Genomic DNA, 23902 nt, shown 5'->3' with positions numbered 1-23902 from the left:
AGTTGTGTTTTTTATTGTGATACACAATAACATGTATATCGTCTCAACCCTACAAGGCACATTACTGTAAACTGTACCTGGACTAGAGTTCAGAAGCCAGTTTATTTTATTATTCAGAGAAAACCATACATCCCACTGTTAGTGAGAAAAAAAGCATAATCATGTGTCCTAACCACTTCTTTCTTTTATTGAGGATAAATACTTATCCAAAGTTACTACCTTAAATGTTCAAACTAATGTCTAAGCCCTACCTTGGAGCTCTCTGAGTTTCCTGCCCCCTCCATTCTGTGATGTAACCTCACAAATCCTGCAGATGGACAACTGAGTGGTCTTCCGTTCAGGTGAGAGGGTCCTGCGGACACCAACTGGAACGGGTGTTCAAATCCCGTCCTGTGGGCATCTGTGAAGTGGCTCTCTTTGGGACACCGTGTCTCAGGGGGCATCGAGGAATCTGCCAGTGCGCCAGTGGAAGATGAGATGGAAGAAGAACTGGGGAGCCAAGAGTGGCGTGACTCTGGGGGGATGGGAGGAGGGCGCTCAGGGGGAGGCGGTGGAGGTGGGTCCCTCTGTGGAGGAGGCGGGGCTGGAAGAGGCTTGTCCTGCTTCCTGGACATACCTGGTGAAGACTAGAAGAGGTGGAGAGATATGGTATGCTCACTAAATGACTCATTTTAAATCACACCTGGACACTACACAGATTTTCTATGTTTTTACTGTTGTTGTTTTTGATAACCCAGTTTTTGGCGTTCAGTATGGTCACAGGTCTTCATAACATAGCGATGCTAAGTGAAATATAAAACTTTGCCAAACCTCCTCAACCAACATTGTCCGACATTACTGTCTTTTAGAGGCTGTTGGGGCCTTTTTTAAAAGCTAGAGTGAAAATACTGATATCACATGTAACCAGAAGACCTAACTGGTACCTGCACTGTTACCAACCACGTCAAGCTAGTAGGGGTGTAAAGATTTGCTGATCTGGTTTTAATGACTTGCTGGCACTCAGCGTCTCCAGAGTGATTCTTTATTTAAGTCATGCATTTCTTCTTTGTTCTTCCCCTAACTGTTTTGAATATGTGTATTACATCCTTCTTATGCAATTTATTAGGGCCCGAGCACTGACCGTGAAAATTTCATATTTTCTAGGGGTCCACTATGAGCATGGCAAAATGGGCCCTCAGGGCCAACAGGAAGTCGGCCATTTTGGATTTAGCTGTGATTTCTGGGAATTTATCAGATCAACTTTAAATTTAGTCAGTCAACTGTAAACATAATCACGATTAAAAGTATTTGTGACTTTTTGTCCAAGGGAGTGTCTGTGGCATGGCGCCAAGTTTTGACTTTTCGCCATGAAACAGGACGTTGTCATAACTTCAGTGTAAATTGTCCAATCAGCTCCAAACTTCACACTCTGATCAGAGTCCCGCCCTGAACACGTCTATGTGATAATATTCAGTAAAGGTGACAGTGCCACCTAGTGGCGAACAGAGATGTCATTTTTATACTTTTATTTATTTTTGCCAGCAGACCAGATCCAGCTGAAATTCTGTCAGAAGTCTCTTTAGATGATGACGATGACATCTTATGAATCTCTATTTTTGCTGAACCACACAAAAATCAGCTTTTGTGTTTACATTGGAACAATTTTGGGGGTGGCTAAACATGCCCAAAGACTCATGAAACTTCAAAAATCAGTCGTGGCGAATGCTAAGGTATTGTCTTGGTCCCGTACATGGGTCTCAAAAAATGGCTTAGCCACGCCCCCGAGAATCAGCCCCCAAGACACATATGACTGACATGTATGAAAATTGATACGCATGTGTATCATGATCAGACAAGCAAAAAAGCCTCTTGGAAGTCGGCCATTTTGAATTTCTTGGTCATTTTTGGGGAGTTTTTCGTGTTGTATTTGAACAAATTCCTCCTAGGAAATTTATTTGATCTACCTCAAAATTGGTCACTACAGTCAAAAAACGTGATGTCAAAATGAAATTTGAAAATGTCAAACTGTGTCGCATTTCAGGGCTTTTATTTTAACAAACTCCTCCTAGGGAATTTATCAGAACAACTCCAAATTTAGTGAGCACATTCTAAACACCGGCCGCTGCATGCTCGAAGTCTCATGGGAATTTGCACAAAATTAAATTGTTCGAGAACCCCAAGTATGCAATTGCACGTGTGCTACCAAATGGCGTAGCCCCGCCCCCCCGAATCAGCCTCCAAGACCCGTAAGGCCGACATGTACGAAAACCGGTACGCATGTGTATCGTGATGAAAGAAGCAGAAAAGCCTCTTGGACCCATACTTCAAACCCAACAGGAAGTTGGCCATTTTGGATTTTGTGGTCATTTCTGGCGATTTTCGCTGTTGCATTGCATGCAGGGAATTTATTGGATTGACTCCACATTTGGACGCAGCCATCTGAAGACATTCATGATTAAAAGTTGCGCTATTTACAACATTCTGTCGAACAGCGTGGAAGTGGTGTGGCGTCCCGTGACATCCAATTTCGATTCTTCGCCATGCAAACAGAAAGTTGTCATAACTTCTGCGTACATGATCCAACTGCAACAAAACTTTACATGTTGACAAGAGTCCCGCCCTGAACACGTCTATGTGATAATATTCAGATATAGTGATAGCGCCACCTAGTGGCAACAGGAAGTAAGCGCTGCGTGGCGATTTTGATCTGATTTATGTGCAATTTTCATGTTGTGGTCCACACGTGTTACGACGGCACGTGACGCGGCTGCAGCACACCCCGAGTTGTGTGGAGTGCGAGGGCCCGTTCATCGCTGCTTGCAGCTTTAATTATTCTTGTTTCTTCCTGGAAAGCACTTCTTAAACTTTTATATAAACATTTGTTTGAAATTATTATATATTATATTGTGTGAAAGCCAACTGATGATAAAGTGCAAGAAAACACACAGGAGACATTTTTCTTTACATCCGGGGGAATGCTGTGACTGACCTTTGGGGAGCCGGTGGGACTGGCAGACGGAGAGCGGATGGCGCCCTTCTGGATGAGGTCGAGTCGTGGTGGGACAGGGGGGAGGGCTAGGTGCTGGACTAAGTGGCTGGGGTCTCCTCCATGGGCCTTTCTGTGTTGGCTGACAGGTGAAGAGCTGGGAGACACCATGGGCGAGTTCTGGCGCTCAGCACAGTGCTGAGAGGAGAATAAATGATCTCTTAAAGGCATGTTTGGTTATTTATGACCAGCTTTGAGCATTGCAAGAGAATTATTCATCTGATAAAAAGCAGTTAAAACATTTAGTCATATTTGCTGAAACTTCACTATATCCTGACAGTAGTACATGAAACAGATAACCTGTGAAAAAATCAGGGAGTCAACCTATCCCGTCTTTTCACATTAATCTGCTGAAAGTGGAAAGTTTCTCTGTGCTCATTGAAAATCAGATTTTAAGGGGCAGGGCCTAAGAGGATGATTTGTGACATCACAAATAGTCAGAAAGTCAATCCTGGTAAAGCCATTGGTTATTCATGATGTGATCACTTGAGAGTTGCTGTTAAAGGTTCACCGTACTGTAAGTAGGAGTAACTCACATGTGTCATATAAAGGTGGGGAAGCACTATTTTTACTGCTGCGCTGGCTCTGTAAAGCATTTATAAGAGTAATTCCTTTTTGCTTGATAAATATGGACCCAGACTCTGGATAAGATCACATGAGAATCCATCTTGTCAGGTTTGGTTTAACACAAGGAGTGTGTAAAAAGTGACTGTTTGCTCTATTACAACAATGGCGGCTGCTAAAGAGGTTAGCGTAGATGCTGCTAGCATTAGTTGGAGAAGAGCAAATAACGGCACTGAAGGCTTTTCTTGAGCGAAAAGATGGTACACCAATCACCTTCCAAGTATTTTTGTGCCTGCCCTTTTCCAAAACAGTTTCCAATGAAGACCTCCCAAATGGTTCTATGTAACAAACCATCTGGCGCAGTCAGGTTAGTGGACTATTTCAAACAACTAAAAGAAAAGGCAAATTTAGACCTCTCTAAATCCTTTCACCTACTCATCAGTAAATCAGCTACCAGCTAGCCCTACAAGTCTTCACCTTCCTGATGTTGGCCAGTCCATTCATGACCAGGCAGTCCTCTCGGTCTTCCTCATCATCCAGCTCCAGCATGGGGCAGCTGTGCTGGTCCAGGAAGAAGCACTTGGCGCCCTCATTTCGGGGGTCAAAGGGATCCACAATTATGGGCTCTGTGCCTTTGATCTCACAACGACAGAACGGACAGCCCTGACCATCCGATTCCTGGAACAGATAAAGGAAAGAGTTTGCATGAAACAGGATATTTTATGTACACAGACACAGGTGCGGCGATGACATTTGTAACCCTCTGACATTTCTAAATCTAATGATGTGACGAGCATGGTTTTGTTACTGTAGTGTTTTGGGAACAAGAGCTAGCACTTGGACCATGGAGCAGGAAGGCTGTTGCAGCACATAGCTGGGATACACATGGTTAAGGTTATATGCTTCACTACTACCCTATATCTTACTCTCTCTTCCCCCCTTTCATAAAAGGACTTGACAAAGTCGACTGGACATATGCATGTGTAGATCCTCTCCGGGGGAAACTGTTTTGCAACTTTACCACATTGGCCACATGTACATATTCCACATGGCAGCCCCTGTCAAACAGGGGTCATAAATGGGAGAATAAAAGAGGTTTTGGTTTTCAGTGCATCTCTCTCTGCTGACTCTGGGGCTACAATCAAAGGCAGACAATATTTACAGAGAACAAAGCTGCATTTGTGGTGGCCATATGGTTGGGGACTTGGCAGGGCATGCACCAAAGGCATGTTTGAAACTTAATCCTAATGAGAGTGGGCCGAGAAGGGAAGGAGTGGGAGGTTAAAAAGAAGGGAGCCCAGATGGGGTAGGAGACGGTGTGATGGTCAAGGAGACTGAGGAAATCATACTATTTGGATACGGGCAGGACTGAAGTGACAAACTAAAACAACTGCTTCTGAAAGCATGCCATGTTGAAGGGTAGAAAACCTTCCCAATTTTACTTCTGCTCTGAAATAGAAAAATAGCACTTCAGCTCAAAAACAAGGTGTTGATAAACTCACCCTTCACACATTGATTTAGAGATTTGCAGAAGTCTAAATGTCAAGGTTAAAACTGGGCAAATGTTGGTTAAGGAGTGAAGGTTTTTGAGATGTCTAGTTTAAAAATAAACATGGTTTCAACAGCATTTAAATGAATATGTTTTTTGTTAAAAGGGGCCATATTATGCTCAATTTTAGGTTCATATTTGTATTTGGGTGTCTACTAGAATAGGTTTACATGAGTTAATGTTAATATTAATGTCATATTTTCCACTGCTGCAGCACCTTTACTCATTACAGTCATTTAGTAGTTAGTATACAAATACTGATCAGTTTGACTGTAAATAAATTACGAACAATATATGTGTGTGACCCCTGTGACACCTTTCACATTATGCAGTAGCAGCAATTTGAACTTTGGCGGGTCCAAAGCTGACCTATGCCTGATCTATACTGGGTCCCACTTGGTTGGTAATGTGATAGTATGCGAATGCAGTTGCAATGCTTTATCTATCCACCAGGAGGAGCAGTGATTATGGAGGCTAAAATGGTTTATTGCCATTATACTGTTGCAGTATGACCTTTTTTTTTGATAGTGACAGCTGAAGACAGACATGAAAGGGGGGCAGAGAGAGGGAATGACACGCAACAAAGGGCTGCAGGTCAGATTCGAACCCCGGGCCGCTGCAGCAACGACTCAGCCTTGGTACATGGGTCGCCAGCTCTACCCACTGAGCTTAAAGTTTGGACATTTTCATTGACCTGATATGTATGAGGGAGTGTGCTTCCTAGACGTGACCCAAACATGCCTCCAACATAGTAATTTTATCTATAGTTAAAAATATTGATTGGAGGAGCTTTCAACTTTTAAACCAAATTTTAGGTTGGGTTTACCAGTTTTAACCTTTTTGCCTAAATGTATTTTGATCTGAAAGTCACCAAATATATGCCTAAAAGAAAAAGAAGAAAGTTAAAATCATGCTGTCTCAAAAAAACAAAAAACAGTTTGCATCACTTCAGACGAGGTTGACTTTACACTTTGTGCAACGAAACAGTTACTAAAATCCCCTTTGAATCACTCCCTGGATTGTTATAGAATAAAACTAATAGCTAGAACAAGGGAACCCTCTCATGTGCCCCCATATCAAAAATGGTCGCTGAAGAGAACAGGATGTGGAATTACATAGATCATCAGCCAACTGTGAGTGAGGAGTCAACATCTGTTCCACCCCAGCTGACTAATATACAGAGTGAGAGGAAAGTCAGGGAACCACCACGTAGTCAATGACCTGAACAGACTGGTGCTGGGTTACTCACTGTCACAAGGTAGGAGGGTTCCCTCTCACTGTCTGACTCACTATTTCACTAATGTGAAGGAAAATACTTCATTACCGAAGCACACATAAATACATACACACACAAACACACACACACACACACACACACACACACACACACACACACACACACACACACACACACACACACACACACACACTCACACTCAGACAAACACACACACACACACACACACACACACACACACACACACACACACACACACACACACACACACACACACACACACACACACACACACACACACACAGACAAACACACACACACACACACACACACACACACACACACACACACAAACACACACACACACACACACACAAACACACAAACACACACACACACACACACACACACACACACACACACACACACACACACACACACACACACACACACACACACACACACACACACACACACACACACGTCACTGATTCACTGGCTAAGGTTGTGGAGGAGGCGGGGTCACGGTTGTCATAACAGGAAGTATGACAAACAAACATGGTTCGTGTGGGTGCTGAATCCTGCCGTTTACAGAGCATGGAACTTAGCTCTGGAACAACTCGCCTCACTCGCTAAACCTACAGCTGTGTTCACAGTGAAACCAACCAAGAAAAAGCTTTCCAGCTTTGTAGCCATGAAATGAAAACTCTTGAGAACAGAGCATCAAACCAAAAACTCTGGTTCTCAAAAAGCCTAAATCTGGGTAGACAGTCCTGTCAGATGAACTAACCGATCGACACCACCAATCATGTTCCAAATGTGTTCATTTAAACAGGATGTTATTTAACACTACTGACTATATAAAATATAGATATTATGACAATATGTATCATTTAATATATACAGTAATATACAGTTTAGTTTTACTTTTTAGACTTCTCTATTCACTTAATAACTAGCTAGTTTTCACCCCCTCAACACCTGATGTTTCAGGTGTTACAGCTGACTCAATATGTTGATATTTTTTAAATAAAATTGGCAACTGCAGAAATAACCCCTAATGTACACATATCAGTGATGTAAAGCATTCTCAGACTTACATTCTGTGGACCATAGATGCCCATTTAAGAAACAATCTGCTGCCCCTGTAGGAATTCATTATTTCTTTGTTGTGATAACTGTGACAAAATCATTTGATCTGTGGGCAGATATCCCAAAAGATTTTGGTATGATTTTCGTTTTTTGAAGTCTACAAAAATACTGCAGAGATTAACTTCCTCTAACAGTACACAGACTGGCTGCATTGTCACAGAAGCTTCTTATTATCGTAACCCTCCCTTTGGTGAGCAAAACATTAAAAGCCATGAATTTGAATAAGTCTTCATGGTATAAAATGCGTTCAATTTTTTCATTCAATTGCTCTGACAAACAAAAGGCTCATGATAAATGGAAACAATTACAGCACTGAGTGACTAAAAAACAAAGTGCACTCAGCTTCATGTATAAAACCTGCACTTATTGTCCTCTGAATCATCTTCCATGTCCTCCCTCGCAAAAGCTTCTCTGCCAAACATCTAAAGCATTGGGTTCATTTATGTAAAAATATCAAACTATAATACACATAATGGTTTTAAGTCTGAAAACGGAATGACTCCAGTGACAGCTTTTGCCTGCCTATTGAACAATTCAAATATTATATATAAGACTTTGACACTTTGCTCTCTGAGAGTTAGAACAAACATACTCTCAGCCAACTCAAAAAATAACCTTGATAAAGAATTGTGATTGCAAGACAGGTTTTTGGGCTTGTGTCCAGGTCTGCAGAGTGAATGTGTGTCCCCTGCCAGAGATCAATAACACCGAGGTCAGTGCAGAACTCGTACAGGAGAGCCGCCTTCCTTTGACTGCAACACAGATGTCCCACGCAGAGGTGGGAGGGTATGAAATATGGAGGCGGAGAGAGAGAGCGGTAGGAGAGGAGGGAGACTTGATGCTGACTCATTAGGGGAATGTAATTACTAACACACTTTGCTGGCAGGGCTTCTGATACACTGCACGAGCACAATGGACACAGCAGGACAGTGTGCTGTGGGATGCGCACATTAGAAAAAAATAACACACAGCAGGAAGGAGAGAAACACACGGAAACACTGGAATATACTGTGTGCACACACTCTCAGCTTTCACTTCCGCTACTGACAGATATGTGGAAATTTGATTAGGACAGATGCAAGGACACAGGGAGGAAGTGAGGGAGGGAGGGAGAGATTTTTAACCATGTGTCTTGCATTGGAGGCTGAAAGCTGCTTCTATTATTCAGTAGTGGTTTCACTTATATGCTGATGCTTATTAATCTCAAACCAGATTAATTCCTACATATAAATCTAAAAATACGCTGTTGGCAGTGTTGAAGAAGTTAACGTGTGAGGTTTTGGTCTTTTTCCGCAAAGCTGGACAGAATATTGCACAAAAAGACAAAGACAATGTGATGATGAAGATTCTGGCAGTACCCACAATGTCCCATGTACATGCATAAATGGTGACAGCAACTGGAGAACCACAGATTCACCCTCTCTGTTCAAAGTTATGATCTCGGAATGAGTATGTGCAGTATTGGTTCATTACGATACCTGCCAGGCAGTAAGACAGGAAGTGCACATTAGGTGACCGCAGGGTTCGATCTTGACGTCTTTGTCGTTCTCGGCGCAGATCTTACACAGCTGGAAGGTGGAGCCCATTTCGCAGTAAAGCTCATACTGCTCCTGTTCAGGCAGAGCAAACGCCTGTTAGTCATCAAGTGGTGCACATATCAGACATGAGACACACATTCAGCATACACACAGTACAAGCTGCCCACTGTGGCCATAATGGTACATTCAATGATATTTACAGGGACTTCCAAAATTCTGAGCTATTCGATAATATTGGTTAATGTTATCAAAAGTTACAGTAAAATCTCAATAAAACAAATCAAATGACAAACAGTGTATATGTATCAGGGTTACTGCAGGTTTTAAGACCTTTTTAAGACTATTATGAATGCAATTTAAGACCTATTTTATGTCTATATTGGCAAAAAAGTACAAAAGATATGAAGGAAAATATGTCTTCATTGCTTTTATATCACTTATATTTAGCTACCATGTGTAAAGTTCAGACCACATGCGTTTTTAATGACAGATCCAAACTCTGCCCAGAGGTCATTTACCGGAGTTGCAGGAGTTACGGTAAGTATCCACAGGATGAGTCATTTTCACGCTGTTCATTGACTGTCCATGTGAGCAGCTGTGCAACGCATTTTCTCCAGATGTAAATACAAAACAATACTTGGTGATGGCAGGCGTTTGCTGCTGGATTTTTACTTTATATTTTTCTGACTTACCATCCCACTCTGATAACCTTTACACCCAAAGTTGAGCGTTTTCTTCCACAAGGTGCAGCGGTCTGACACATATTTGTTCAGGTTCAGTCAGTTCTCAGTAAACATTTTCCATACTGACAGTTTATATGATGTATTGTGGCTCTGTGCAGCTAACTATCCAGATGAGACATGCTTTCAAACACACACACAAACCCACTTGTGTCACTTTGATGTGATCATGAGGCGTTGGCTCACACAGACCGGTGAGGTCAGGATTGTAACTGCGACCATCGGGGTACAAGTAGCTGCAATTGACAAAAGAAAACTTTTAAACGAGCACACAGTGAGATATTTGCTCAGAATATGTCATGTTTTATTTGTCCTCTCAAATGTTATCATGTGCACATTTCACTAACTGCACATTAGGGATTTCATTTTGTTTTATCTATAATATTCTACAACATGCGACTGTGCAAAAATGTGATGAACCAGAAATATCAGGGCTGCACAATTAATGGAAATATTATCAAAATGACAATATGCAAATCGTGGAAGCTGCAACTTTTTGATAATTGTAATATGTGTGATAAACAGCATTATAATGAAGTACTGTGGTGCTGCAGAGATGTCCTGGCCTACAGAACTGTGATGCAAAAATGATCATCCATTATTCCTCCTAATCATATTGCAATGGTAATATCTGTCTAAATAATTGCCATGTGAAAAAAAACGTTTTCTTTTAAAGAGACGTTAATCGATCCTGATTTCTGATTGACACAAAAAAGTTCTTAAATAAATAACTAAAGTTAAGATTAAATTAAAAACCTAATATGAGCTAGTGATATCTTTCCCTGCATGGAATAAAAAGTCATATATAGCCATCAGCAATTATTATACAGCTTAGCAGAAACTCTATTTAAAGTCAGTTTCGATCCGGGTGTAACCACGATAACTGATGTTTGAAAGAGCGACTGATGGGAGCTCAACTACCCCCCACAGCTGCTGGGGTCTCCTGCCTGATCAAAAACAGAGGTGCTTCAAACAGGATCCCCCCTCCTCTTCCTCCTCCTCCTCCACCACACCGCTCTCCAGCTACAGTGGACTTGTAAGAAAGAAGCGGCGTTCCTCGGCTGGCCGTGATTGACGGCTGAGGGAAGCGAGATGCCACACGCTAAACGGAGGGAAGCGTGTCTGATTTGTCTGGGGGCCTGTCAGATTATCAGGTATGATAGAAGCAGATGGTTGACGCTGAGGAAGAAGTAGCTTTAAGAGAAGAGTTACGCCTTCAGGCACCTCGCTCTGGTCTGCCAAGACATTCAAAGACTTAAAATCAGATGTGACTGATTGAGACACGGTTGATCATTTCTCATTTGCATACAGTGTGTATGCAGAGGAGATTTTACAAACATACAAAGAGAGAGTGAGCTAGAGAGAGAGAGTGTGTGAGTGTTTGAGGTTACATACAAGCCCTCCCTGTAGCCATCGATGAGGGCCTGGAACAGCGGTTTGTTGTGGGGGATGGTCTGCAGGATGTTGCCATCGCTGGTCACATAGCCAATGGCCCACTGGCCCAGTCGGGTACAACTGAGTCTGAAGATGTAACTGTCAGAGAGAGAGGGGACACAAGTGCACGGTTCACACACAAACTGGAAAACAAAACATGTTTTACAAACTTTCAATAACGATGTGGAAGCAATACAACATTTTGTCATGTCAAGCTTCCTGTGGCATTGTATCACTCTAATACAGAATCAGAAATAGGGTTAGGTTCATTGCCAGGTAGGTTTTACACATACGAGGAATTTGTCTTGGTGCATTGGTGCATAAAATATACAAATCACACCAAAATATACAAATCACACAAAAATCACACAAGATTTACAATACAATACAGTGTTCTCAACTCAAACTGTCTTGGGGCCACTGCTGATATTGTCAGTGTTTCATAGGAGGGCCACTTCAGTGTTCAAGTACTACAAGAAAGAGCAATATTCTGGAAATATTTACATTACTAACATCACACTTAACAAAAAACACAAAAAATATAAATGTTATATCATCTTATCTATGTCAAATGTAAAGTTAATCAACTAGTATTACTTAAATCAACTTTAAGCTCAATCCTATCTGATCATATGATTATAATTTGTTTGTGTGAAATGTTTTTTTTTTTTTTTAATTACTTGAAAAGGTGTTTTTTTACATGTACAACTACACACACCATAACACACATAAACTAGTGCCAACACCACAGTATTTATAGCCTGTTTTATGATTACACATGTATATTCCTTTTTCTCTGGTATTTTTTTGCTGTGGAACCTTTATTCCTTGTATTCTTCATAACTGCTTTGCCAAGGTTATTAGAGTGAACGAAAACTAAACTAAAAACTAAAACTAGGTGGGAAAAATATTTCTTTAGTTCATGAAATAAAATAAAAACTAGACTAGACTAGAAAAAAAACGTATATTTATTTATTTTATATTATCATATTTATCCAATGCATAGTGACTTTTACCTGTACAGTCTCCTACTACTAATAATATAAAAATGTAAAACTAGTTCAAAATAGCGTATTCATTTTATCTGACAGATGTTTTTTACTTATTCATATGCAGCATCATACGACTGCTCAATATTCAGCCTAGAAGTTCAAGTTATCATTTGCTACTGTTTATGGCCTGTTATCACTCAATATACAGTAACGTATGCTAGTGATCCTTCTGTCACTCAACATAATGTATGCTAAGCAAGTAAGCAATCAGCTGAAACATTCTCACTCAGTTTTGTATCCAGGCACTCTTCTCAAAGATCCTAAAAGCAAATACATAGTGCCTCAGTAAGATTCAGTGTGGTTAATCTTCACAAGTATACACAGCAGACCGGCTGAGCTGCACTTCAACCACTGTCTCAAGAGCTGTGACAAATAAGGCAAGCTCTAATCTTTTCAATCACACCCTTGGTATGCGGTGTGACTGAAAAGCCACTTCTGCTGGACTGAAAACACAAAAGCAACTATCAACGGACCTCACGATGAGTGCACTGACACACAAAAGATCAATTCCCTCACACACACTGCAGTCATACCACCGTAACTTCTGCTACTACTAACTGTCTGTGTGTGTTGGAGACACTGTATCAAAGGAAGCCAGATGCAGAGGGCACACTCTTGATTGAAAAAGGCTTTTGGTGGTTTAAGAAGAAAAAAGGGGAGGATAAATCAAGCTCCAGATCAGTCCCTGCAGGGACTTAAAGTGATGCCAAACATAATAAAATGAGGCCAATGCGGAAGTAACAAAAACTGCAGTTCCTCCAATGGCCACTTGAGGCCTTCTCCCAAAACTATTCTATCCTCATAAGGCCCCATATTAAAATGCCCAACTTTACAACATAAATAAACATGGTTACAGCTTGGTACAAGTTTTGGTCTCTACAGCTAATTTCCCCATTCATGACAACTGTATGGGTTTAAATTATATTCAATCTTTATATATTTAATAAAACTCATTCTTCTAATAACCTTTGTAAATAAAATACATTTTCGTTCAGATTGGCCTTATTTCAGACATTTTCGTTCGTCTCTTTGTGGGGTAATTTTATAAGCAACCATGGCTAGCCTATCCCTGGAATTAAAGTTGCAGTAGGTAACTTTTACAAAAATATGTATTTTTATGAAATTACAGATGGTTGATTGTTGAATAATTTCTATAAAAGTTACCTACTGCAGCTTTAATGCTAATAGCCTCATCAATCAGTTGTACAGACCTGATGTGATCAATGACACCTGAGTGACCAATGGAGGATGGAACAGATGAGATGATTACAACTCACAGACTATAACAAAAAATAAAACAAAAAAACAATGTCTTTTCTACACTGAAATATGAAGATTCTACCCCTGTCTTTTGTATAAAACTAAACTGCAACAAACAATGGTGCCTCTGCCTAGTCGTTCAAGCCTTATCACAGAAGGATTTCCTTGTGCAGCTGAATACAAAGGCAACAGCTCAGCACAAAGGTGGAACAATCTAAATGTGAAAAAGACGTAAGAAAAGAGAAAGAGGAGGTATTATACATGCAGTCCAGCATGAGTACTGGGCTAAAAGCTAGCCCTGACCACAGTATGATCCCATCTCCACCAGCAACAAAGGCACCATGCTAAACCACCAGGGCTTTGACCGAGAAGAGACGTGGGAAGACAGTTTGAGAGCTTGAGACTGCTCCCCTGATGCTAATGAGCTGTTTCGCATCTGATTGGAAGGACAGAACGTATACCTGTGTGTGCATGATCGTGAAACGCTTCAACAGTCACACATGCATTAAAGCAATTATCACTTTCTGCTTTCTTGATGTTAATTTTGAATTTAGATATGATCAATACAACGTGGGCTGACTTTTCATCAATCTGTAAGATTTTACTTATCCCAAGTGCATGCACAGAAGTGTGCGTGTGGGCATGTTTGTGTGCTTGAGTGTGTGTCTGAGTGAGCTGAAGTGGTAACATGTAGCGTCTCATCCAATACGACTGCCCTCCCCCACACAGCTGTGTGTGTGTGTGTGTTTGTTCCAGTGCTGGTTCATAACAATGGTATTTGCATGATTCACTCTGTGATCAGTACCCTATACATTTGCATACTCAGACACACTAGCACCTTCCACACTGAATACACACACACACACACACACACACACACACGCACAAACACATACACACACATACACACTTCCTGTCCTGTCATTATCTGCTCCGCTCTACTATGCCGCCACGCAAGACCAGCTAATCACAGGGCATGCATGGCTCAGCTTAAGGCTGCACAAGTTTCTGGCAATAAATTAGCACTGTTGTTAAAGGTATTTTCTCTAGCTACTTTCTCCCCCCCAATGCCAGGAACTTGCCACGTGGAGGGAAAAAACCCTCAAAATTGGCACAACACCAAACACAACTTTCAGCATTCATTTCAGAAACCAGTGTGTATGCTGCTACTACACACACACACACACACACACACACACACACACACACACACACACACACACACACACACACACACACACACACACACACACACACACACACACACACACACACACACACACACACACACACACACACACACACACAGTGGTCACACAATATTCTGCGGCAAATGGTGTCTATTATTTTCTATGAGGATGCAATGATGCAGATTAGTTTTGAGTTGCCAGGCTGACAGAGGAGCACATGCTGTTTGCGGACTACATCTACTTATGTCCTCATTGTTACAATAGCAGTGTGATACTATGGGCATTTAATCTATATTTTAAAAGCCATAATCATCTGCTAAAAGTAAAATGATGGACTGTGGAGAAGGATAAATATAAAAAAAGTTCAACATTTGTTGTTCTTCTTGTCCCTACAGTGTGCTGTTTGAATGCTGTCTGTGCAGAGTTTGACACTAGAAGGATGTTTTCACATTCATCTGCTGAAAGAGGAAAGTTTCTCTGTGCTCATTGAAAATCTGATTTTTAAGGGGCGGAGCCTACCAGCATGATCTGTGACATCACAAATAGTTTGGAAGTTCATCCTGGTCCAGTATCAACTTGTACAGTGTGATGTAGAAACTTGAAGCCACCAGTGCACATCCACTGAGAATGGACTTTACAGTGAAGTAGGAGACATCTTGTGTCCATCAGCAAAACTTTAGAAATTAACATTTGTATATTCAGAGATTCTGGAAGTTTTAATGAGGTAGGAGTAGATTCATTTTTCTGGAAAAAACATATATAACAGAGTATTTGTATATGCCTTAATACTTGTCTGAACGGATTTTTCTCCCCCATAAAAGGCGTAGAAACTCTGAAATTACTTCTTGCATTTTAAATAGCCTCTCTATATGAAAGTCTCTAATACTCCTGCTGGATTCCCTTCACTGAAACTGATTCTTGCTGCGTGTTACAGGATCAAACATATACCCTGCTGCTATCATAAGCTCCGAAACAAAGATATGCCATGTTTTATGAATATATGCGACAGTAATAAGGAACTTTGGTAAGACTGAGACTCAGAGGTGTGACAGCAAAGCATGACCCGATTATGACACACATAATCCTAAATGGAAATTCCTAAACATTCTTTATTTTGGACTGATATGCGCCGCCTTTTAGCCGGAGCGGTAAGGCTGTTCGCTATGGCAACTAGCATCTTAAATATTCATGAGCATACGTGCAGGCCGAGCAGATCAATGGTTATATCCATGAAAATTGGATCGTGCAACAGCACGTTGACTTTCAGACCCGGCTGTACGTCGCCACACAGATAACAACAGGGAAGCAGCAGGTGACCAGGCGAGGAGGGGTTCAGATAAGTCAAGGGTAAACTCATTTGCTTGTCAAAGAGGCAGTGGAAGGATATCACAGTCCACCCCTCATTTGAATTTAAAGCTCCTTTCCTATGACAGCACTGTTCATGAACTCTGATAAAACCATACCAATACAGTCCTTCCGAACATTGAAGGGACTGAAGGCGTATTTACGTTATCAAAGAAAGAACGGCTTCTGTATGTGCCTCCTCCATTATTGCGTTTGTGGTGTGTTGAGACAGCTCTGCTTGGGTGTCTGCTGTGCACTGAGCGGGGTTGTGCAGAAGGTTTTAATCACTTAATTTCCCACCTCAAAACACACGATAAGCAGATAACCACTCTATTTATGAGATCCAGAGGAAAATAAGGAAACAAGTAGAAAACAACATACAGCTATGAGTGTGTACAGTCTGCTCTGTTCTGGTCGGCAGGAGCTTATCTTAGTCGAACACCATTTACACCATTACACTGCCATGTTAGGATGTTGCTATAGCAACCTACACACGTGGCTTTGTTGTTTCCACAGTCCTCTTGATCCTATTTGCATCTAATTATAACACCTATACCATCCTGGCGTCTGGACCTCCGTGAGAAATATTTGATGTTTTCTTTCACATGGGTACCAACATATAGATCTGGAAAAAACTATGCTAAATTAACTTTCCTATACCTTTAATAAAAGAATAACTAGGAATCTCTCTTTTCTAACCCCCCATTTAGTCATGAATATGTTACGTTATAGAGTAAAGAAAATATTTGAAATCAAGTTTTTAGATACTTAAAGGTCCAGTGTGTAACATTTAGGAGGATGTATTGGCAGAAATGGAATATAATATTCATAGGTATGTTTTCATTGGTGTATAATTGCCTCAATATAGGAAATGTTTTTGTTCACTTTCATAGGGTCCTCCCACCAGTAGCCCAAATAGAACAAATCAAACACTGGCTCTACACACAGTCTATTTTGAGTGTTTCACTGCCACTGTAGTTTCTCCTACATGAAGGGGTGGGTGAAGTGAGGGAGCTGCAATCTAAGACTATATTGTTAGATGTGACTAAATCCTACAGACTGGAACTTTATAATACCAACACAGTTATCATACCTGCCAGGCTTATTGATGTACTTGTGCAGTCGGGCCTTGACTTCATCATAGGTGAGGAAGGCCATGTAGCCAGGGTGTGTCACTGCCAGGAAATTCCAGTTCCTCAGAATTGATCCCCATGGCTGAAAAAGACCACCCAATGTTATTTTAACTGAGACAGATTATTATGAATTGTACATTTATTCTTCAGATTTTCAATATAAAGTTCTGTTGAGTCAGTGCGTCTGCCACAAATAAGTGATAAGTAGTGTGTTGACTTGGCTGAATGTGAATTCTCTGGCTCAAAATAGCAAGCAACAAACCGAATAAGAGAGAATGCAGAGGCAGAGGTTTCTGATATCTGTCCAGCATGAGGAATAGGCGTTTGGGAAGCAGCCTGTGCACTGCAGCCAGTTGTATTTGGCTTTGTTTACAACTAGTTTGAGGTTTTCTGCAGGACAGAGTTACACAGATGCCTAAACATTTGATGTGGAAGCGAACTAGCTAACATTACTGTTTATTGCTCAACAATAAAGGCTTAATAAATTATGTGCTTTATGTTACATTACATAAAGATATAGAAGACCTTGACATCTGAGTGCAAAGCATTAAGTCAGGAGAAATCAAAAAATCTGTGTCTTTAAAAGATGCAGACTCTAAATTAAATGAAAGGTTGGCTCAAGTGCGTGGGTGTTTTCCTTTCCTGCCACACTTGCTGCTTTTCTTTTGGATCCAGAAATGATGTACACATATCCCTTTGAAACAAAAATAACAATGACAATGACAGATACAGTTAGTTTTTTTAATCAGATCCTTGAATTAATGGCATAAAGCTGTGGGGCAGTGTGTTTGGAAGTCTTTCAATGGGTCTTCCAATTGGCTCCATGTGGTGCCAAGGGCCACAACATCCACCTCCATCCTGCCTGTTAGCTGGAGCTCACCAGGGACAATGATCTGCTACGCTCACTGTGCAGCTTGTTGGCAGGAGAAATTTAAAAAAAAGCTCCTGCATACTTGAATTACTGGGCTTTGGGCTGAAATGGTAATGGAGCAAGCTCTAACCACTCTGTGAGTTTGTTGATTTGAGCTGAAAAAATGGAGATTGGGCCGGCCCAAAGCGGCAGGAGACAGCCAAATGGGAAATTAAAAAACACTCCTGACACAAGTACTGAGTAGGACACAGACTGGAAAGCAAGTAAAATATTCTCCTCTCATTTGGTTCTTCATAAATGTGCTTTAAGTTTTTAAACCAGTAATAAAACAGTCTCAATTTAAAGCTGCAGTAGGTCATTTTTATAAAAACAACTTTCACATGAGACAGATAATCTGTGAAAAAATTTCCAGACCTGATCCACCCAACAACATTTTGGTCATGTTTGTCCTGAAGGAATTACGGTGTAACATTACCATGATCAACCACCACATTTAGCACATTCTCCTCCTTTGTTCACCCAGTGATACTCACTTTTATGTGGGCCATCTGATCCCTCCCCTGCCTCCCTCCCGCATTCCCAACCAGTGAAACAACCAGGACAGGACCATGAGGTTGACCACAGGGGACAGCCTCCACTGACACACAGGTTACACCAACCTGGAAGTGGCTTCCCAGGACACAGTCAGTCAATGGCAACTCCTGCCCACGACCACATTTGCTTCAGTAAACCTTTTTGCACTATTAAGCATTCTGACCAACCCAAGTTCATGAAAAGTCATCTTGATTGCTTGATAATTTGATAAAAACACAGCTATTGTGACACTGATCCTGACGCAATCATTTGTCACAGTCTCGTTTTTCATGTTCAGAGTGAGCATGCAAAGTACAAAGGTTCTGCCAAAGTGAAACATGGCTTTAAGTCCTCACCGCCCACACGCCATCTTGAAGCCATATGGCCAGTAATGTGTCAACAGGAGGGATCGAAAACCACACACATCCAAAAACCTCAAACAAGCACAAAATATACCCAAAAACATCAAACAGAACAAATATTTCCTACATCTCTTTTGCTCATATGCTGTTGATTTACTTTATCAAACCCTTAAATAAGGTTTTTATCCTGTCAATGCAGCTGTATCTAGATTATTCAGTTCGGTTAAAGAAATGGTGTCTCCTCTGAATTACCTTAGGGAGCAGTGGGCCAAAGACGGCTAAATACTGAAATCAGAGACAGTGTGGAATCTGCATTAAAAACACATGCTTTAGAAATGCTTTATTACAGTTTAAACTATTACATAGACTACATTTCAGCAAAAGTAAACTAGCTAAGATGATCCCAGGATCTGATACGATATGCTCATCAAGATGAAGCCACTCTGCATCACATTCAGAGCATTCCAAAACATTTTCTCATATTTGTAACAAGGAGATTTTACAAGACTGAGGATGTTGAGTAGCACCTAGAAAATTTGCACTTCAGTGCACAGACTGATATTGGCACAAGGGTTGGTGTTGATTCAATGGAAAACATTCAAAACACTGGACACCTCTTTTATCACCTCTGTGTATGGAAGCTATTGTGTTGTATATTGTGTTATGAGTACTTTCACATGTTAGAGAAGTACAATCAAAAGGTTTAAAGAGTCAAAATAAGGAGAAAAGTCATATAATGCTGTTCAGGTGGCCTCTTAAACACTCTCCTTTAAATGTTTTTTTTGTGTGTTTTTTAATGTAGGAAATGTGTGTAAATAGAATCTGATAAGGGCTGCACGATAAGGTCAGAAAAAATATTGTGATGATTTTGACTGATGATTGGAATGATCATTTTTGGCCACGAAAGGTCACTGAAAATACGATTAAAATCATTATGGTGTGATGTGATTTGTTGTGGTCTCTACAAACAAACATGTTTTCTTACATCTGGAGAACAAGGTTTGTATGTCTGGGCATCTCTGCAGCTCTATAGTACTTCATTATAATGCTGTTTGTCTCATATATGACCTTTACCAAACAACTGCAGCTTCTGTGATTTGCATATTGCACTTGGCCATACTGCAATATTTTGATTAGGTGTGCAGCCCTAAATCTGTTATGTATGCTTATAAGCTTATTGTAAAACAGTTGGTGCTATGCCCTGTATTTTTCATTAGAGGAGGTTATGATTAATCATCACTGACATGACATTTGATGGCTTTGAGCTGCTTAGGTACACCTGCAAGTGCACTGCTTGTCAACACGTAATGACAACACCACCAGCATCCTTCTTTTTTCACGTTTTCCGTTCCTCTTGGAAAATATTACTCCAGTATGAAACAGCATCCCCCCATGACAGATTACAAATAAAATGCCATGCCCATCATTATGCTGAAGGGTGTCATTTCTAGCAGCATATGTTTTTTTCCTGGGGAAGCAAAAATGCAGTCCACAGTGGAACAGATCATGAAGTCTTCTTTTTTGATGAAGAATTTAACACAAAGACAACATGTGCAAAAGAAGACTACTGTAGCAGTAGGCAGTGTATGCAAATGCCAAAACCTATTGTACTTGAACACAGTATGAACCAATAGTAAAGTTTGTCAAAATCTTATTCACAGGTTTGAAATGTGGTTTATTTTGACCAACCTGAAAGAGGCGTGTGAAAATGTCGAACTCAAACACAGAAATGAAGTCATTGCAGGTGAGGTCGATGGTGGATTTGAGGGCCATGGCCTCCAGGCCCGAGCTGATGAGATGCACTTCGTGAAGGCACTGTCGGAAGACTTTCCATGGCACTATCGTCCTGCAACAGAGCAACAAGTCCAATCAGCAAAAGAACAGGTAGAGCAACTTGCGAGACTAAAAGTGTTTTGTCAGACAATGCATCTTTATTCATATTATGTGCATTTGATAAATGCGCTGCAGGGGTTTCTGTTGAACAAAAATTCAAAAGATAAGGTTGAACTTTAGTTCTGCCCATACAGCTGCTTTAGATTAGACAAAAAACACTTTCTCCACATTAAAGTGAACCTCCTCAGTTTGTATCAGTATCTCACCAACAAAATCTGACATTTGATTTGATTTGATTTGATTTGATAGGACTACAGGAACCGAAAGTATCTGTTTGGTGATGTTATTTCTGCCAAATGTCAAATTACCGAATGCATGTGGTGAGTGTGATCAGCAGCCTCAGTGGCCTTTACACTCTGCTGATGCTGTCAAACACCAAGAAGTAAACCTCACACCACCATATCTTACTTCCTGACACAGCCTCTATTGCAACAAAAGTACTAAACTAAAACGCACTGCTACTAGGCAGCAACACAGATTTACTGAACTCGTTAAGGTGGGACCAGATCATTGTTTAAGAAGTCACAAGGACCTAGTCTCAAGTCCTAAATATTGAGTTTCTAAACAAGTCTTAATGCTCATCACCAGATGCAATTTTTAGGGTTTCATAATTTCCTAGTACAAGCTGAGCTAAGCATAAATCCATTGACATTTTTATAATCAAAGTATGATCAAGTATAACTACAGTGCCAGTTTTTATTAACATCTTCATAATTTTTGATACACATTCTGGTTACAATACAGATTGAAACAGAAAAACTCATGCTTGAACAAGCAACATGTTATATATATATATATATAAATATATATATATATGTTAAATAACAGAGGAATGACATGGTCAGAAGTCTGCAACTGCTACACCTAAAATCAATCACACAGTATGCTACAAGGCAAGCCGTTTGGCAACGATGATGGTAGACAACGGACAGAACCTGGTGATATTACAGAGCTTCCTGAGCTACCAGCGTCACATTTCCACACCAGCACAGCCAGAGTTAGAGGGGAGGAAACTGAGCACAGTGGGAGGGAGACAGAAGGGAAAAGACAGCGAGATAGTAATGAGAGAGAATGCACCACACTTGAATGATTCATGACCTCATAGTTGAGCAGAATCCCGTTTGATAGTAATCAAGGCTGTAAAAAAAAAAAAAGACAAGCCAGTGCTGACGGTAACATCACTCTCTGGCTCGACGCATGGCTGACCACAACTTTAATATTCACTTGCCTGTATACATTAGCCTCACGTACCCACTGCTGACTGACACAACCTTACTGGAACACACACACACACATACACACATAGAACGATATGATTTATCATGCTGCTGTATCAAGTATAGCATATGCAAACTTTAGGAAGTAGCTGGTTACCTATAATTTACACAGCATTAATACACCACATACAAACAGAGTTGACTGATTCCAAAGAGATCATGTGACAGGTAGGAGTGAGCTCATTTACTGAAGCTGAATCTGCTGAATGTGGGACAGCTGTGATTGAATGATTCCGTATGACCTGGACTGGGAGGAGAATTATGAGGAGGGAAACTCTTTTAACAGATCTCCTCTGGCAGCTTCTCGCAGGGTTCTCTCAAACAGTCTTCTCGCAGGATGGATGACGAGCATGCATTCTTTCCCCTTGACCCGGCGGAGGTTTGTTATAATCTATAATAGATTAGTCTTTGGAGTGGTTGCGAGCACAGAGGAGGGTGAGCAGAGCCACTTCAGCTCCAGCAAGGAACACATTGTCTCGGGTGGGAAGATTTTCAATTTGCCTAAAGTACAAATACAGCCATGAGTGTTCTTTGACTTTGCCCTGTGAAATATTGTCTTTTCACATTTTCTCTGTGGCCTAATTTAAATCAACTCATCTACAACTTTATGAAATGAGTAAATGGCCACTTCTTTAAAGCTTCAGTAGGTAACCTTTATAAAAAATTACTTTGTCATATTTGCTGAATATTTCACTAGATAATCACAGATAATCCATGACAAAAAATCAGCTCTGGCTCCTCCTAGTGCTCCTAATTGTATTTTTAATGAATCCATGACGGCAACCAATCAGAGCCAAGAAAGACATAAAGACATGTGACGCCCTGGGAATGAGATTCAACAATCAACTATCTTTCTTAGCTCTGATTGGTTGTTTTGATTCAGGCCCGGTGGATTCTTGCAAATGCCATTATGAACACTAGAAGGAGCCAGAGGAACCTGATTTTTTCACAGATCATCTGTCTCATGTACTACTGTCAGGATATATAGAAAGTTCCAGGAAATGACAAAGAGTTATTTTTCTAATAATTACCTACTGCAGCTTTAATTACTACAAGAGATATTAAGGGATAGGTTTACAATTTATCTTCATCGTCTTAGAACAATAGTCAAGTATGGACACTGGAACAGGTTTTTCTTGCTGTAATGCCCCTCCTGTTTATACTGGAGATTAAAAGATTAACTCGTAATGCTTTCAATGGAAGTGATATATAGTTCACTGTGAGGCTTCAGAAAGCTGAGTTAGCCAAACAGTATCTTCCAAAGCTACAGTCTTATTAGTATAGAAATCCGTCTTAACCTCTTCTTAAACCCCATCACGTAAAATTAAGGGTTAGTAACTGATATTTTAATGTCAATTACAGAAAGCAAAACCTGTTTCAGTGTTCATATGGGTACCTATTGTTTTAGAACAGAACTGATCTATCCTTTCATCAAAGATGTCCCAATAATAGAAATAGATAAAATAGAAATAGAAACCTTTTGTATGCCACCGTTGGTTCCTTGGAGCATACCAAAGAGGTAACGCATCTCATATAGTCAACAGTGTTTGAAAAGTACCAAACAAGTTGGCAGCAAGGATCAACAGAACCAGAAAATCAAGAAACTCCGCCATTGTCATTTTAAATAAATTATTATTGAAATGCTCATGGCCATCGAAACTGCAGAATATTCAGCACCCAAATAATGAAAAATTGGGATCACAGCTTA

At 40.6% G+C, this 23902-nt stretch overlaps 1 protein-coding gene across 1 annotated transcript in view; it reads right to left on the bottom strand.

The window, feature by feature from the left end:
* Positions 1–23902, bottom strand: part of cblb (Cbl proto-oncogene B, E3 ubiquitin protein ligase) — a 69145-nt gene that overhangs the window by 18511 nt on the left and 26732 nt on the right. The window contains exons 5-12 of the mRNA XM_051401506.1: positions 20714–20870; positions 17179–17300; positions 11201–11338; positions 9954–10041; positions 9006–9137; positions 4067–4267; positions 2969–3163; positions 252–626 (exon numbers count right to left, since the gene is read on the bottom strand). Of these exons, the coding sequence (XP_051257466.1) occupies positions 252–626; positions 2969–3163; positions 4067–4267; positions 9006–9137; positions 9954–10041; positions 11201–11338; positions 17179–17300; positions 20714–20870 (1408 nt within the window). The remainder of the gene's footprint in view (positions 1–251; positions 627–2968; positions 3164–4066; positions 4268–9005; positions 9138–9953; positions 10042–11200; positions 11339–17178; positions 17301–20713; positions 20871–23902) is intronic.

This window comes from Dicentrarchus labrax, unplaced genomic scaffold (assembly GCF_905237075.1).
Source record: "Dicentrarchus labrax unplaced genomic scaffold, dlabrax2021, whole genome shotgun sequence".
NCBI classification, from domain to species: Eukaryota; Metazoa; Chordata; class Actinopteri; family Moronidae; genus Dicentrarchus; species Dicentrarchus labrax.
Note: the sequence above shows the minus strand (reverse complement) of the source record. Positions and strands in the feature narration are given on the sequence as shown.